Source organism: Pteropus alecto, unplaced genomic scaffold (genome assembly GCF_000325575.1).
Source record: "Pteropus alecto unplaced genomic scaffold, ASM32557v1 scaffold338, whole genome shotgun sequence".
NCBI classification, from domain to species: domain Eukaryota; kingdom Metazoa; phylum Chordata; class Mammalia; order Chiroptera; family Pteropodidae; genus Pteropus; species Pteropus alecto.
This window is the reverse complement of record NW_006441995.1, coordinates 889,920-904,678: the sequence shown is the minus strand read 5'-3', so window position 1 is coordinate 904,678 and position 14,759 is coordinate 889,920. Positions and strand designations below refer to the sequence as shown.

The window sequence follows — 14,759 nt, the reverse complement described above, 5'->3', positions numbered from 1 at the left end:
TATCGAGTACCTGCTGTGTGCTAGGCACAGATTTAAACACTGGATACAGCAGTAAACAAAACTTCTTTATAAATGTTTGTGTTTAATATTCTTTTTTTACAGGAAGACCAGGCTTGTGCAACTTGCCTTATCCTTGCTTGTTCCACTGCTGCCTGTGATAGAGAGGTATCTGCTTGGGCTACTCGGGCTTTCTTCAGGTAGACGTCAGTTTTCTTTTGTTCTTGTCCACTTTTTTAAATAGTTGCATTGGCCAGTGAGATAGTTTAAGGGCTTGCCAAACATTTGAGTGACTACAGGCAAGTTACTAAAATTTGTAAAAAGGTCAAATCTGGAAAGATTACAATGGTAATAGAAGCAGCTAGATTAGCACAATTTATGCAGTTGCCCTTTGGGTGCCGTTCTATGTGGTCTCCTTTGGGTGCTGTTCTATGTGGTCTTCCTTCTATACCTCTTTCTCCCTCAGTTGCTACCTCATCTATCTTTTTTTACTTCCTCAAACACTATACCAATTCTGCCCTATGTGTATCATTGTCATTGAGAGATTCTGAATCACTTTATGGAAACTTGGTATCAGAGATATTTTTATTTAGAAAATATTTAGCTAAGAATAAGAATTTTAAATGAGATTTGTTTAAAAGAATTTTTTTAAATGCTGCTTTATCATAATCTATTATGAAGATTACAGTGCCATATACTCATTAAGTAAATTCTGTGTGTTGCTGACTCTTTATAGAAATTGCCAGAGTCCCTCATAATTCTTTATATTCAAGTCACCATTTACTAAATGAGTATTTTATGATGTATCTATGTATATATTTCACTGTAAACGCAATACATTAAGTTATCTAATGTTTAAAGCATTTATTTTGAAAACTAAATAGGACTTTGAACAATTCCAGCTTTTAATTAAGGTAGTTTCACTGAATAAACTCAAACTTAGTCTCTGTTGTCATAAAAATAGGTACGGTGGTGAAGCTCAGATGAGATTTCCAGCTGCTCTCCCTGCCCCAAGTAATGTTGGTCCCATTTTGGGGTCTCCTGTCTATGCTAGTGAGTATGAAACATTGAAATGAGACTGTTTCTAATAGAGTTTGAATTTTAGAAACTTTGTAGCATATTTTAAGGGGCAAAGCTTTTTATTATATTTTATTTACTTCTGTATTAGTGAATAATTCTATAAATATCAGACTCTTAAAAGTGATGATGTTAATATTGAGTTTTTAATAGATGCTATGGAACAAAATAAGTTGTAACTGATAGTATTTACAGAACTCGTTTGTTATTTATTCCTGAGGAAAGACAGTAATGATTTAATAATAACTCCTACCTCAGCGTTTTCCAATATGGGGATTGTTAGATGAGTCCCTAATTCTTAATTCAGTGAGATTCAAAAATTGGGAAGTTATTTTACAAATCTTTATATTCTTATTTTCTTTTTAGGTTCTCCTCTTCCTAGTGGTAGTCCATACCCAAATCCATCCTTTTTGGGAACACCATCTCAAGGTACCTCTTTTCTTTGTTTTAGGTTGCTACTACTATTCCTTTTGAAGAGCTAACATTGCGAGTTATTATCTTTAATGCTTAGTGTGAAAAAGATTAACTTGCCCTCTTAAAAATAATATAATTTAATAGAAGTGCCATTCAAACAAGTATTGGCATTTGGCCATGAATGCCTTTACTTGGGAATACCTTTAGTGTAGTACCTGGAAAGCCCCTTATCTTGGTACCAAGATTTAATTACCAGCCATGAGATCTGTAGAATTAGTTCTATTTCACTTCCAGTATTAAAGAGCCATGATTGCAAGCTTTTTTTTTTTATCCTGCATTGCTGACATTTGAAAACCTACCTGGGAGCACCCATCCTAGTCTAATACTCTCTCCTTATCAAGGAAAATTAAATGATCTATTCCAGTATTTTTATAAATATTCATATCTAGGGGTCTAGATACAATAGATGGGTTATTGAGAATTCTGAATGTTTACGGTTACATTTTAAGATGTATTTTTCTTATGTGTGTACAAGGTGTACATCCTCCTGTCATGTCAACTCCAGTGTGTGCTTTGGGAAATCCAATTCAGGCCACAAGTATGAGTTGTATGGCTGGACCAGAGATTGTGTACTCTGGAAAACACAATGGTATATGCATTTACTTTTCTCGAATCATGGGGTAAGTTTTTCATGGAATAATTAACTGTTGCTCACCTCGTCCTAGTTTGTGTAGTTTAATATTTTTAATTCTAAATTTGGAACATTATTTATTCCTATTAAATTGTACTTATAGTTTTAGCTCACTTGTCCATTAATAAAGTTGTTTTCTATCTTTCAGCTTTTTAAAATCTAACCATCTATATTTATTCCTGTGTTTTATATATATACATATATCTTCAAAATATATCTATGCATGTTATTATATAGTGTTTAAAAAACCACCTTATAAGTCAGTGACATGTGTCTGCAAGTCAACTAGACAGTTCAGATCTTGGCTAGGCTCATCCATGCATGTGCATTTAGCTGTGAGGTTGAAGAGAGCTCTGTCAATCTTGGCTGGACTGTCACATGTTTACGGTAATGTTTGTATGCTTGTCTAGAGTAGCCTCTGCTGGGACAGCTGGATTGTTCTCCATATGGTCACTTATCCAGGGGTTATTCAGTCTATCCAGGGGTTATTCACTTGGTAATAGCAAGGTTCATGAGAGAGTAGAGACTTGCAAACTCTCTTGATGCCTGGGCTCACAGTTGGCCTACTATCTTTTTCACTTCATTCACTTGGCCAGGGGATCATCTCCAGGCCAACCCAGATACAAAAAGTGGGACATGGACTCCTCATTATGAGAAAAGAATCAGAGTCATATTGTAAATGGGATAGCTGTAGGAGGAATAAAGTATAACAGTCATTTTTGCAGTCTACCATACTATCTAGTGAATTATCATACATAGTATATGTTTTTCTCAGATTTGATGTATTTGCTTTCATTCAAATTATTTGCTTAAAAATGTGAAATGGTACAGAACTCTTTTAAATTTATTTTTGCATTATTAGCTTCCTTGTTTGCAATTCATTTCCCACAGCCTTTTGATTTTTCTTCAGCAGTCTTTCATTATATGAAATAACTTTGATATATCAGGTTTGGAAATTTTCATTTTCCCTTTTTTTTTCTTGTTTTTGTATTTTTCAGATAACTTGGTAAAATGTTAAATGAAACTATTGCTATACTTTAATAAACACCTAAAAAGAAATTTACTAAATGCCGTCTGTGTTTTTATTCATCCACAGCACAATTATTAATACATGTTTCTCTTCCAGAAATATCTGGGATGCTAGTTTAGTTGTGGAAAGAGTATTCAAGAGTGGCAACAGAGAGATCACTGCAGTAAGTGTGTTGTATAATGGTATTCCATTATTTGTATGTAACCAGTTTATGTTATTAATGGATAAGTTTATTATTTCACATTTCTTAATGTTATAAACAAATGCAGTGATTATTCTTTTATATATGTTTGTGTACTTGTCCAATAAACTGTTGGGTTAAGTCTCAGCTCTGTCACTTATTAAATGATGAATAAATTTCTTAACATTTCGAGCCTGATACCTCACTATAAAATGAGAATAGTAATATATCCCCCTCATAAGGTTTTTGTGAGGGTTAAATAAAGTCCTAACACTTAATATTGCTCAGAGCTACTATTTAAATATTTTGCTTATATACTCCAAAACTCAGTGGACCCAGTGCTAGTTTCTGTGCATTGGAGTATTTTCTAGAGTACTTTTAAGAAAACGTTTTGTAGAAGTATGTATTAATCATAAATTCAGGTAGTAAAATTTTTAATGTGAAATATGAATGCCATGTATTTTAAGTTTTGTCTTTTTAAAATGAAACGATACCAAATATCTTTTCAATGTTGATACTCTTTTCAAGTTCACATTTCTAAGAATAAGCCTGGATTTACTTAACACAGTATATGATTCCATTTATATGAAGTTCAAGAACAGGCTAAACAAATCTATACTGATGAAAGTAAGAAAAGTAGTACCTGGGAGATAGAATGACTAATGACTAGAAAGGGGCATTAGGGAACTTTTCCTGGATGTTAGAAATATTCCATATTGTGGTCTGGGTGGTAACTCTATTAAAATGTAAAAAGTTAACAAGATGTTAACTTAAGATTTGTGTATTTACTGTCTGTAAATTATATATAAATCAAACCAGAGGAGGAGGGGAGGGATATGGGTATCTAGCCCTTTGTTCTGGTCACCAAGTATGAATCGATGTAAGAAATACTTTACTGTTTATGAAGATAGGGTACTTCAAAATTAAAACTTTATATTTAATTATAGGTATACAGAGTATGTTTTTCACATATACACTGTTTTTAGACTTGAAAATACTTCCTTTCTTACAGATCGAAAGTAGTGTTCCCTCCCAACTCCTGGAGTCAGTGCTACAAGAGCTGAAAGGCTTGCAAGAATTTCTAGATAGAAACTCCCAATTTGCAGGAGGGCCATTAGGAAATCCAAAGTAAGAATAAGTGGGATTTATTTACTCATTTATTTCCTTTTCTTTTTTTTTTCTTTTTTGCTGAGATATAATTTACATATTATAAAATTCATCCTTATAAAATACATAGTTTAGTGGTTTTTAGTATAGTCACAGGTTATGCAGTCATCACCACTGTCTAATTTCAGAACATTTTCATTACACCAAAAAGGAACCCTGTAACCATTAGCAATCATTCCCTGTCTTAGTTCATGCTGGAGTAACAAAAATACCGTGGACTGGCTTAAATAGCAAGCATTTATTTCTCACAGTTCTAGAGGCTGGAAGTTTGAGATCAGGATGCCAGCATGGTCAGGTTCTGGTGAGAACCCACTTCTGGTTTACAGAAGGCTGCTTTCGTTCTGTGTCATTATAAGGCAGAGAGAAAATGAGAGAGCAAGCTCTCTGGTGCCTTCTTATAGGGTTATTAATCTCTCACCGGGGCTCTACCTTCATGACCTCATCTAAACCTAATTAGCTCCCAAAGGCCCCACTTCTAAATATCATTATGGGGTTAGGGCTTCAACATATGAATTTGGCGGGACACAAACATTCAGTCCATAGCACTCTCTGGCTCCCCTCTCTCAGTTCCTGGCAGCCACTAATCTGTCTGCTGTATGAATCTGCCATATTCTGGATCTTTTATATAAGTGCAAATATACAATATGTGGCTTTTTGTTTTTGACTTCTTTCCCTTGGCGTAGTATTTTCAGGGTTCCTTTGTAGTCATTTCGTTTGTCAGTTCATCAGTTGAACAGATCTTCAGATACATTTTCTTCTTAAATTTTAATGTTGCGGAAAAAAATGCATTGCCTTTCTGATTTTCTTTCCTCTGTGTCTTGTGCTTACTTTGAAATTTTTATGCTTTTTTTTCTTGTATTACTGAAATTCAGAAATTACATCATGTCTTTAAGTATGTTTTCTTTCAGTGGGAATTGAGAATAAAATGTGTTCAATGAGCATTTAGACCTAAAGACTTAAGCTTTGATATATTTCTTTTATTACTTTTTATTTGCACCATTGCCTCTTTTCTGTTTTCTTTGGAGAATCATATTGACTCTCCTGAATCTAGCCTTAGTTCTCTTCCGTAATTTTCTTCCCTCCCTTCTTTCTCTCCTTCCTTCCTTTCTTGCTATGTGTGTTATGTAGATTGCAGAATTCCTGGAGTTGATGTTCTCAGTCATTTTACTCTATTTTAAACTAGCATCTGTTCAATTTCTCTGATAAATTTTTTTCTGACTATTATATTTTTAATTGCAAGAGCTTTTATTTTCTGATTTTTCCTTTTTCATGGCAACTAGCACTTGTAATATGAATCCCAAATCTCCGTGAGAATACAACTGGAATTGTTTTTCAAGTTTTTCCATTTTTCTTGACACTAGTTATTTTGGGGCTATTGGTTTCAACTGCCTAGTATTTTTCTTTTCCAAGCTAGCAAATATATTTGGTGGTATTTTTCTGGCTCTATTTATAAATTAATATTTTTATTTATCAGCCGTTGTGGTCAGTGTTCAGTAGCAGACCATCATGTAAGTGAAGCCCTTGTGAAGCTCACAGGGTTAGTTTTGACCCAGAATATGGTAAAATGCTGCAATGAGGTCAACAGATAGATTTTTCCCTTAGTGTAAGGTACAGTTTCTCTCAAGTGAGTTGGGAGACTGTAGTGGTATCAACACCCTACAATATTTAATGTAGCTCCAGAGGAAATCTGGGCCTGATGGAAGGGACAGCCCGATGAGATTTGATGCTTATTTTGTTTATTCTTTGCCACCTGGCTCTTTGCATCCTTTAATAATTGGATCTTAGGGAAATTTATACGCAATTAGAGCTTGAAATTGCAAACAGATTGAAATAAAGGACTTATAACAACAATGGGGCACCACAGTGGATTTCATTTATATGAAATATTTAGTAAAGGCAAATTTATAGACACAGAAAGTAGATGAATAGTTGCTTATGGTAGAGGTGGGAGAAAGGGAGAAATGGAGATTGACTGCTAATTGTGGGGGGAGGGGTATGTTCTAAAATTAGATTGTGGTGATAATTGCACAACCCTATATGAATATGTTTTAAAAAATTAATTTGTAAATTTTAAATGTTGGATCATATGACATATTAATTATAGCTCAATAAAGTTGTGAAAGACAAATACACGTTCTGGAATTTCTGTTTCAGTACTACTGCCAAAGTGCAGCAGAGGCTGATAGGATTCATGCGTCCCGAAAATGGAAATACCCAGCAAATGCAACAGGAGCTGCAGAGGAAGTTTCATGGTAAGTTATTGCTTCCGATCAGTTAAATGTACGTGACCCCAGAAAAGAGTTTTATTAGTTGAACAGAAAACAATGAACATCTCAATAAGATCAGTTTGTGGTAACAAATATTTTTATTAAAATATCATCACTGTGATTGGGAAAAGTAGAACAATATGGATGTCATGTATTTCCGTAACTTTTAGCCTATACATTTTTTCCCTTCCTCAATCAGAAAACATGATATACACCTTTTTAAATGAGTTTTTAATTATAAAATATACATAACATAAAATTTACCATTTTAACTGTTTTTAAGTGTACATTTCAGTGGTATTTAGTACTTTCATATTTTGCAAACATCAACACTATCTGTAGAACTTGTCCCATCTTCCCAAACTGAAACTCTCTATCCATTAAGTGTTAACTCCCCTTTTTATTCTGCCCCCAGACCCTAACACTCACCGTTCTTTTTTTTTCTGTGTCTGAATTTTACTACTGCAGTTACCTCCTGTAAGTGAAATCATACAGTATTTGTCCTTTTGTAATTGGCTTAGTTTATTCAGCATAATGTCTTCAAAGTTTATTTGTGTTGTAGTGCATGTTGGAATTGCCTTATTAAGACTGATTAATATTCCATTATGTATATATGCCACATTTTGTTTTTCCATTCATCCTAGTAGACACTGGGATTGGTTCCACTTTTTGGCTATTGTGAATAGTCTTGCTATGAACATGGTATACAAATATAAATTTGAGTCCCTGCTTTCAATTCTTTTGTTATATACCCAGAAGTGAAATTGCTGGATTACATGGTAATTTGATTCTTAAATTTTTGAGAAAATGACATACTGTTTTTCATACCAGTTGTACCATTTTACATTTCTACCAGTAATTCACAAATGGTTCCAATTTCTCTACATCACCAGTTATTTTTCAGTTTTTTTTTTTTTGTTCGTTTGTTTTTTATCCATTATTATGGGTATGAAGTGGTATCTTGTGGTCTAGTTTGCATTTTACTAATGATGAGTGACACATCTATAGAGTTAAAAATGTGAATCAAGTTTTTGGTTGTATTTTTGCTATTATAAATAATAACTAAGGAAAGAGTAAAGGAACTAAAAAGTTCATATGATCAATCATTCCAGATATGAACTGGAATAATAAATTATTGGTTAAATTTTGCCTGTCATTTAATTTTTTAAAGTCTTTTGTCTTCTATTTTTTGAGCCAGTTATTCTGGCTGATAGAACTTGGCTAATTAAGGCTCAGTCATTTACTTTGATCCCAACGTACTTTCTTCCTGCTGGCTCTAGTTTTCTGTTACCATTTTGTAAATTCTTCAGTACTGCTAATGGCACTTCAGTAAGGCCTTAAGCCTGACAATACCAAGCATTAGTTGTAAGGAATTATACAAATGGGAGCATTCAAATTGCTGGCAGTATACGCTGAAATGACCATTTTGTAGAGCAGTTTGGTCATATCTAGTGAAAGCTGAGGATGCATATATACCAAAGCCAGCAGTTTCACTTCTAGGTATATAACCTAGAACAGTCTTTATCAGACATTTTTTTCCCCACAGTAAGAAATACATTTTATATTATAACACATGTTTAAAAGCATGCACACAGAACTAAAATAAAATTTTAGAAAATAACTATACCTGTGTTATACTCTAATATTTCTTGTTTTATTCTATTTTATTTCTTCTTTAAGAAAAATAAAAGCTGACCGAATTGATTTTATGATTCATCAGAGCATCTTAATCTAGGGTTTAAGAAACTCGGTCCTAGAGAGACTTAACTGCACTTTCCAGGAGACCTTTTTTAAGGCTATTCATTGCATTATTGTTTCAATAGGAAAACCGAAAAAAATACAAATGTCCTTTAGGTGGACAATGGACCTAATTGTAGTATACTTACATAATGAACACTAAGCAATCAAAATAAATGTACTAGGTTTATATTTATCAATATGGGTAGCCTGCAAAAATATAATTAGATATATAAAGCAATGGTGTACATTGTTTAAAAACAAATATTTTTATTGTTTATGTGTACACACACAATGTACACTGTGTGTGTGTGTGTGATGAGCAGATAAAAACACAAATTCAACAACTCGTGATCATGGTTGCCTGTGATGGGAGAGAGAGAACAATGAGGATTTCAACCTTAACTAGTAGTTTTTATTTGAGATAAATTATTGTTTTACTTGCAATAGAATAACCTATGTCACTTTATAAAACTTTATTAATTGTATTTTGCAATTAGAGGCTCAACTGAGTGAAAAGATTTCACTTCAGGCAATCCAGCAATTGGTTCGAAAATCATACCAGGCTCTGGCTTTATGGAAACTCCTTTGTGAACATCAATTCACTGTCATTGTAGGAGAACTTCAGAAGGTAGGATTTTTTTTTCCCCTTAAGTTCATACTGTTAATACTATGCTTAGTTTGTTTTATTTTGTGTGAGCTTTAATCTTACACATCAATTTAGGAGGGGATTATTTTGGGAAGCACTTAAGTCACGGTAAAGTTAGTATGTTATAGAAAGATTACACTAAAGATCGAGGGATTCACTTTGTTGGAGCCACAACTTTTTACAGTACATGAGAACTTTAGAGGGCATGTGAATGAAATCTTACTTTACCAAAACTATTTTTTTAAAACAGTAGATTGTAACCTTTATTTGGGCCACAGATCCTTTTGGGAAACTGATCAAACTGTCTTTCCCCCACCCTCAAAGAATTCATACAAACAAAACCACAAAATTTTTGCATGTGATTTTAAGTTCACAAATCTTAATTCAACATTCCTACTTTAAAGAAAGATGTTTACCATGTGGGAAATAAATGTTTCTTGTTTATCTTGCCGTTCTCATTTGAATCCTTTTTAATGAAAATGATAATTTGCATTCATCTAAATATTAGACAAGTTATTTGGGGCAAATGTATTTCTTCCTATTAATTGTGAACATTTCTAAACATACACAAAAATAGAGCCAGTACTACAACTAGTCCCCATATATACTTGTATTCAACATTTCAATTTTTTACCAACTTTGCTTAATCTATCTTTTTTTCTTTACTGAATTATTTTAAAGTAGATCCAGATATCACATTATTGCACTCCTACATACTTTAGTATGTATGTCTTAAAAAAGATAGACATTTCTCTGAATAACGTCATTATTACACTCAGCAGCATTAACAGTAATTCTTTGGTAGCATCTAAAATGAATTTCTCTGATTGTCCTAAAAATAGCTTTTTAGGACAGATTGGTTCATTCAAATCACAATCTAAAGAATTGTTTCACTTATTGAATTTGATTCTCTTAAATCTCTTTCAGTTTAGAGTAGTTTTCCCTTTTATTTCCTTGCTATTGCCTTGTAGATATTGGGTCATCAACCCTGTGGAATGCCCAACATTTTGAGGTTGTCTTTACCTTCCTTGCAGTAAACTTGTTCCTTTATTTCCTGCATTTTTTGTAAAATGGGGTTTAAATCTACAGAAGCTTGCTTGAAGTTCAAGTCCATTTATTTAAGGAAGAATTAAAATATTTCATAGGTAGTAGTTTGTGTGTCATACTATATTAGGTGACACAAAAGGTTTGATTGTCCCACCTTTAGTGATACTAAAATTGATTGCTAGATTCAAATGGTAAATCCAGTCCTGCCATTGTGAAATTCTCCATCAGACTTTCATCATCCATTGATGATCATTGAATGAGTTATTTCATTTAGAATTACCGAATGGTAATTTTCTGAATCTGACATCTTCTATATTAACTGCGATTCTATAAAACATAATTTTCCCTTAGTGCTATTTGGTTACCCTGAAATGTTTAATTCTTGACTTTTAAGTACAATTTTCAAAGTTAAAAGGCATTTCCTTAGTTCTTTTCAATAATGTCCAAAGAGTTGTTTTGTTAGTGGTTTTATTTCTTTGAAATACATACTTAAAAAAAAAAAATACACCCTAATATGTTTAATTATGAAAACTTTTCCATGCCAGGTAGAATAAATGTTATGGGGTAATAAACATAAATTTAGGTAAAATTTTAGCCTGTGCATCTTTTTTGTGACCCATCTTCAAAGCTTTATTCCTTGCATCACAAATTTTGTGCTCAAGGAATGCAAATTAAATATTAGTTCAAAAATTTGAACACCAATTATATATTTGCTGAAATTTAGAAAAAATAGTCAAATCACTAAACAGAATGTTTTACTCTAGTTTTAATCACCTCAGTAATTTAGAACTCAATTTAACAAGCAGATTTGTTCAAAATGAAATTAAACTTTAACATTAGGAGGCCCCGAGTAACAGAACTGACATTATTTAGGAAAAAGAAATATAAGCCCAAGATTTTTTTCGATGTAGCTAAATAATTGTTCTTTCCTGGTTATAACTGAAATCAAGACCTGGCTCTAATTTTGGCTCTGCCTGGGCTTTACTTTCCTCATTTGTAAAGTGATAGCTTTGGACTAGACATACTGTGGCTTCTTTTCCAGTTCTGTATGATTCTATGAAAGTTTTAAAAAATGTATTAGTTTGTATAGTTTTAGTATATTTTCTCTTTCTAATTATAAAGTATTAATGTTTTGGTTATATTAAAAATTTTATTTTTTGTGGAAATATGATATTCCTATATATTCGATAGAAGGAAAGATTCTCTTTTATACTCCTAGGAATTTCAAGAGCAGTTGAAAATCACCACCTTTAAAGATCTGGTAATCCGGGACAAAGAACTGACTGGGGCATTAATTGCTTCTCTTATCAACTGCTACATCAGAGATAATGCTGCTGTTGATGGCATTAGTTTACACTTACAGGATATCTGTCCGCTTCTGTATAGTACTGATGATGCAGTTTGTTCTAAGGTATGATGCTTTGTTACCTATTTCAGTGTTTCTTACAGGAGGTTTTGTGGTATGATGAACAGCACACTAGAATTGGAATCAGGAACCATATTTTACTTAATATAGGACCTTGGTAGATTTCTTAACTTCTAGCCTCGGACTCCTATTCTTTGTAAGAATTGGGTTGGAATACATGATTTCTTAAAATACATATATATTTAAGGTTTTCATAAAGAATCTTTGATAGTATTTCTAGGCCATATTTAAAAAGACGATGCTTAAATATGTCTTTCCTTAGAAAGTAAGGAAAATCACTAAAACCTAAAGTAAGTCTATAATAAATTAGAGTTAATTGGGCAATTTTTATTGATCCTTTCCTACAGGTGGAAAAATTTTAAAAAATCAGTATCACATGGACTGCCTGCTGACCAGTAATGTATTGACTAGGCAAGAGATTTACCAGTCAGAAGCTATCTTGCTTAACATATTTGTGAGAGGAATTAAGAATAGCTAGGATTTTTTGGTCAAAAACTTTTCTGCCTAAAATTAAGAAGAAGTAAGTTTGTAGTGTTGTTTTTATTATTGATTATAATTAACCAGATATAAATTTAGACATAGACTAAGACTTATATTGATAGCATCATCTATATGCTTGATTTTATATCTTTTTAAGTTCTTGTCTTCTCTACTTCTAGGCAAATGAGCTTCTCCAGCGTTCTCGGCAAGTTCAAAATAAGATTGAAAAGGAAAGAATGTTAAGGGAATCCTTAAAGGAGTATCAAAAAATCAGCAATCAAGTTGATCTTTCAAATGTTTGTGCTCAGTACAGACAGGGTGAGAAACAAAATGTTCTTATATCTTCTTAAATAAGGAGACAAATTACTGTGTGAGTAAAGTTAGTGATGAAGAGCCTCTTCGCAGAGGCAAATCTTCCTTCAACTTAGGAAATTCATTCCTTGTGTTTTAGTTGTGATGACTGTACTGGCCCCTGCAAAAGCTGTAATGCTTTTTATGTCTTCAAATATATATCTTCAACATTGATGTTTCAGTCCTTGTCCAGTTAAACTACTATTTGTATTTGATTGCTTTCTGTGTTGCATTTAATTTTAAGATGCTTGAAATTTTTTTTGTTAACTCTAAAATATTACCTGCCTGCTCTCTTTAAAATAACTCTAAATTATATCTAACATAATATAAAAGTAATAACTGTTAGCAGAGGTATTGTTTTGAATCCCAAGGTTTTTTTCAACAAGGAGCTGAAACCCTTCTATTTGTTGTTTTAAATACAAAAATTTTTTCCCAATGAAGAAAATAGATTTAATAGCTGCCTTTTAAGCATGTTAGGACCTTGTTCTTTGGTAGAATCATCAGAAATATATTATATGATATTGTTATCAGGGTAACTAATATACAGTAGAAACAGTAATATTGATCATTATTTTTATAAGCCAGCTAAAGAAAAATATCTAGCTTAATAATAAGCTTTAAGTCTTTGTCCTTTTTCTTTCCCCTTAGTGCGTTTTTATGAGGGTGTGGTGGAGCTCTCTCTTACTGCTGCAGAGAAAAAAGATCCTCAGGGTCTTGGACTTCATTTCTATAAACATGGAGAACCAGAAGAAGACATGGTGGGACTTCAGGCTTTCCAAGAAAGGCGAGTATTATTACCTTAGTAGACTGTCAACTTTATGAATAGAGACTTTTCTTTGTGTAAAGTTTGATTGCCTAATATTATGGAAATAATATTTCAAGTATAACCCTTATAGAATTGAATTATGTTTTCAGTTTAAAATGACTTGTTTTATCAGAGGCCTGAATCAGCATTATAATTCCTTGCCTAGGGATAAAATTTCAGTCTGGTGAAAATTCTTGAGAACTTAAAAATGTTTTTGAACTTGCTTCTGTGGTTTTTCTGAGACTATTAATGTCAATTTTAAATGAGATAACTTGGAAACAAAACTTGTTTCCTTCTCTTTCCCCCCAATTTCTAGGTGAAGATTAGTGTTTTATTTTAAAGGATGATTTTTAAATATTCACAAATTAGTAGAGACTGTTAAAGGAAAAATGTCTGTCCATACAGGAAACATATAACCTAAGACACGATTTTTGTTAATACAGTCATTTTTGTGACTTTACCTTTTTATGGTTAACCAAATGCTTCTCAAACCTATTGAAAAGTATGTACTTTCTGTTATTTTTATTTTTTATTTTTATTTCTTTAGTATTTTATTTTATTATTAGTTTTGAGTATATCGTACATTGGTTAGACATTTATATAGTTTATGAAACGATCCCCCAATTGTCATTTTTAAAACCAAATATGTACATATATTTATTCTCAAAAAATTATCTTTAAATTTTTGTGTGTATTTAAAATCAGATAAATCACTTGCTGTCTAATTAATGTAATTGCTCCTTTCCCATTCTTTTTCAGATTAAACAGTTACAAGTGTATTACAGATACACTTCAAGAACTGGTGAATCAGAGTAAGGCTGCTCCCCAGTCTCCCAGTGTACCCAAAAAACCTGGGCCTCCCGTGTTGTCTTCTGATCCCAATATGCTGAGTAATGAAGAGGCAGGACATCACGTAAGGGACATAACATATTTTCATTCTGAAAATACATTGTATTTAGAAGCTCTCTGTGCTCTTGATAACATCATCACCATCTTGGGGAAAGTAGGAGCACTTAGAACTTACCACTTAAGGATTCTTGATTTCTTACTAGGGATTTATAAGGCTAAGAGTTTATGATGTCTAGAAACAGAGCCTTTAACTGGCTAATTTTTACCGTTTTCTTTATTTTAGTTTGAACAAATGCTTAAATTGTCTCAACGATCCAAAGATGAACTCTTTAGTATTGCCCTTTATAATTGGCTAATACAAGCTGACCTTGCAGACAAACTGCTACAGGTAAAAAAATGGTTTTTCATTGCAATATTGTTATTTTATATAAGTAATATAATATCTTTTCCTGGTGGACAAAGTGGACCATTGTGCTACTTTTCTAGTTATTCATCACCTGATTGGGATAGTTTATATTGTGGAGTAGGAGTCACTGGATTATGAATTAGGAGACCTGAACTTCGTTTTAGCTCTACCATTGAGTCACTATG

General features: G+C 32.6%; 1 protein-coding gene across 1 annotated transcript in view; it reads left to right on the top strand.

The window, feature by feature from the left end:
• Positions 1–14,759, top strand: part of NUP155 (nucleoporin 155) — a 52,026-nt gene that overhangs the window by 25,086 nt on the left and 12,181 nt on the right. Inside the window, exons 15-27 of the mRNA XM_006919491.2 lie at positions 103–197; positions 962–1,050; positions 1,441–1,503; positions 2,024–2,168; positions 3,306–3,372; positions 4,403–4,518; positions 6,712–6,809; positions 9,062–9,192; positions 11,477–11,668; positions 12,343–12,481; positions 13,163–13,298; positions 14,079–14,232; positions 14,452–14,556. Coding sequence (XP_006919553.1) covers positions 103–197; positions 962–1,050; positions 1,441–1,503; positions 2,024–2,168; positions 3,306–3,372; positions 4,403–4,518; positions 6,712–6,809; positions 9,062–9,192; positions 11,477–11,668; positions 12,343–12,481; positions 13,163–13,298; positions 14,079–14,232; positions 14,452–14,556 — 1,530 coding nt within the window. The remainder of the gene's footprint in view (positions 1–102; positions 198–961; positions 1,051–1,440; positions 1,504–2,023; positions 2,169–3,305; positions 3,373–4,402; positions 4,519–6,711; positions 6,810–9,061; positions 9,193–11,476; positions 11,669–12,342; positions 12,482–13,162; positions 13,299–14,078; positions 14,233–14,451; positions 14,557–14,759) is intronic.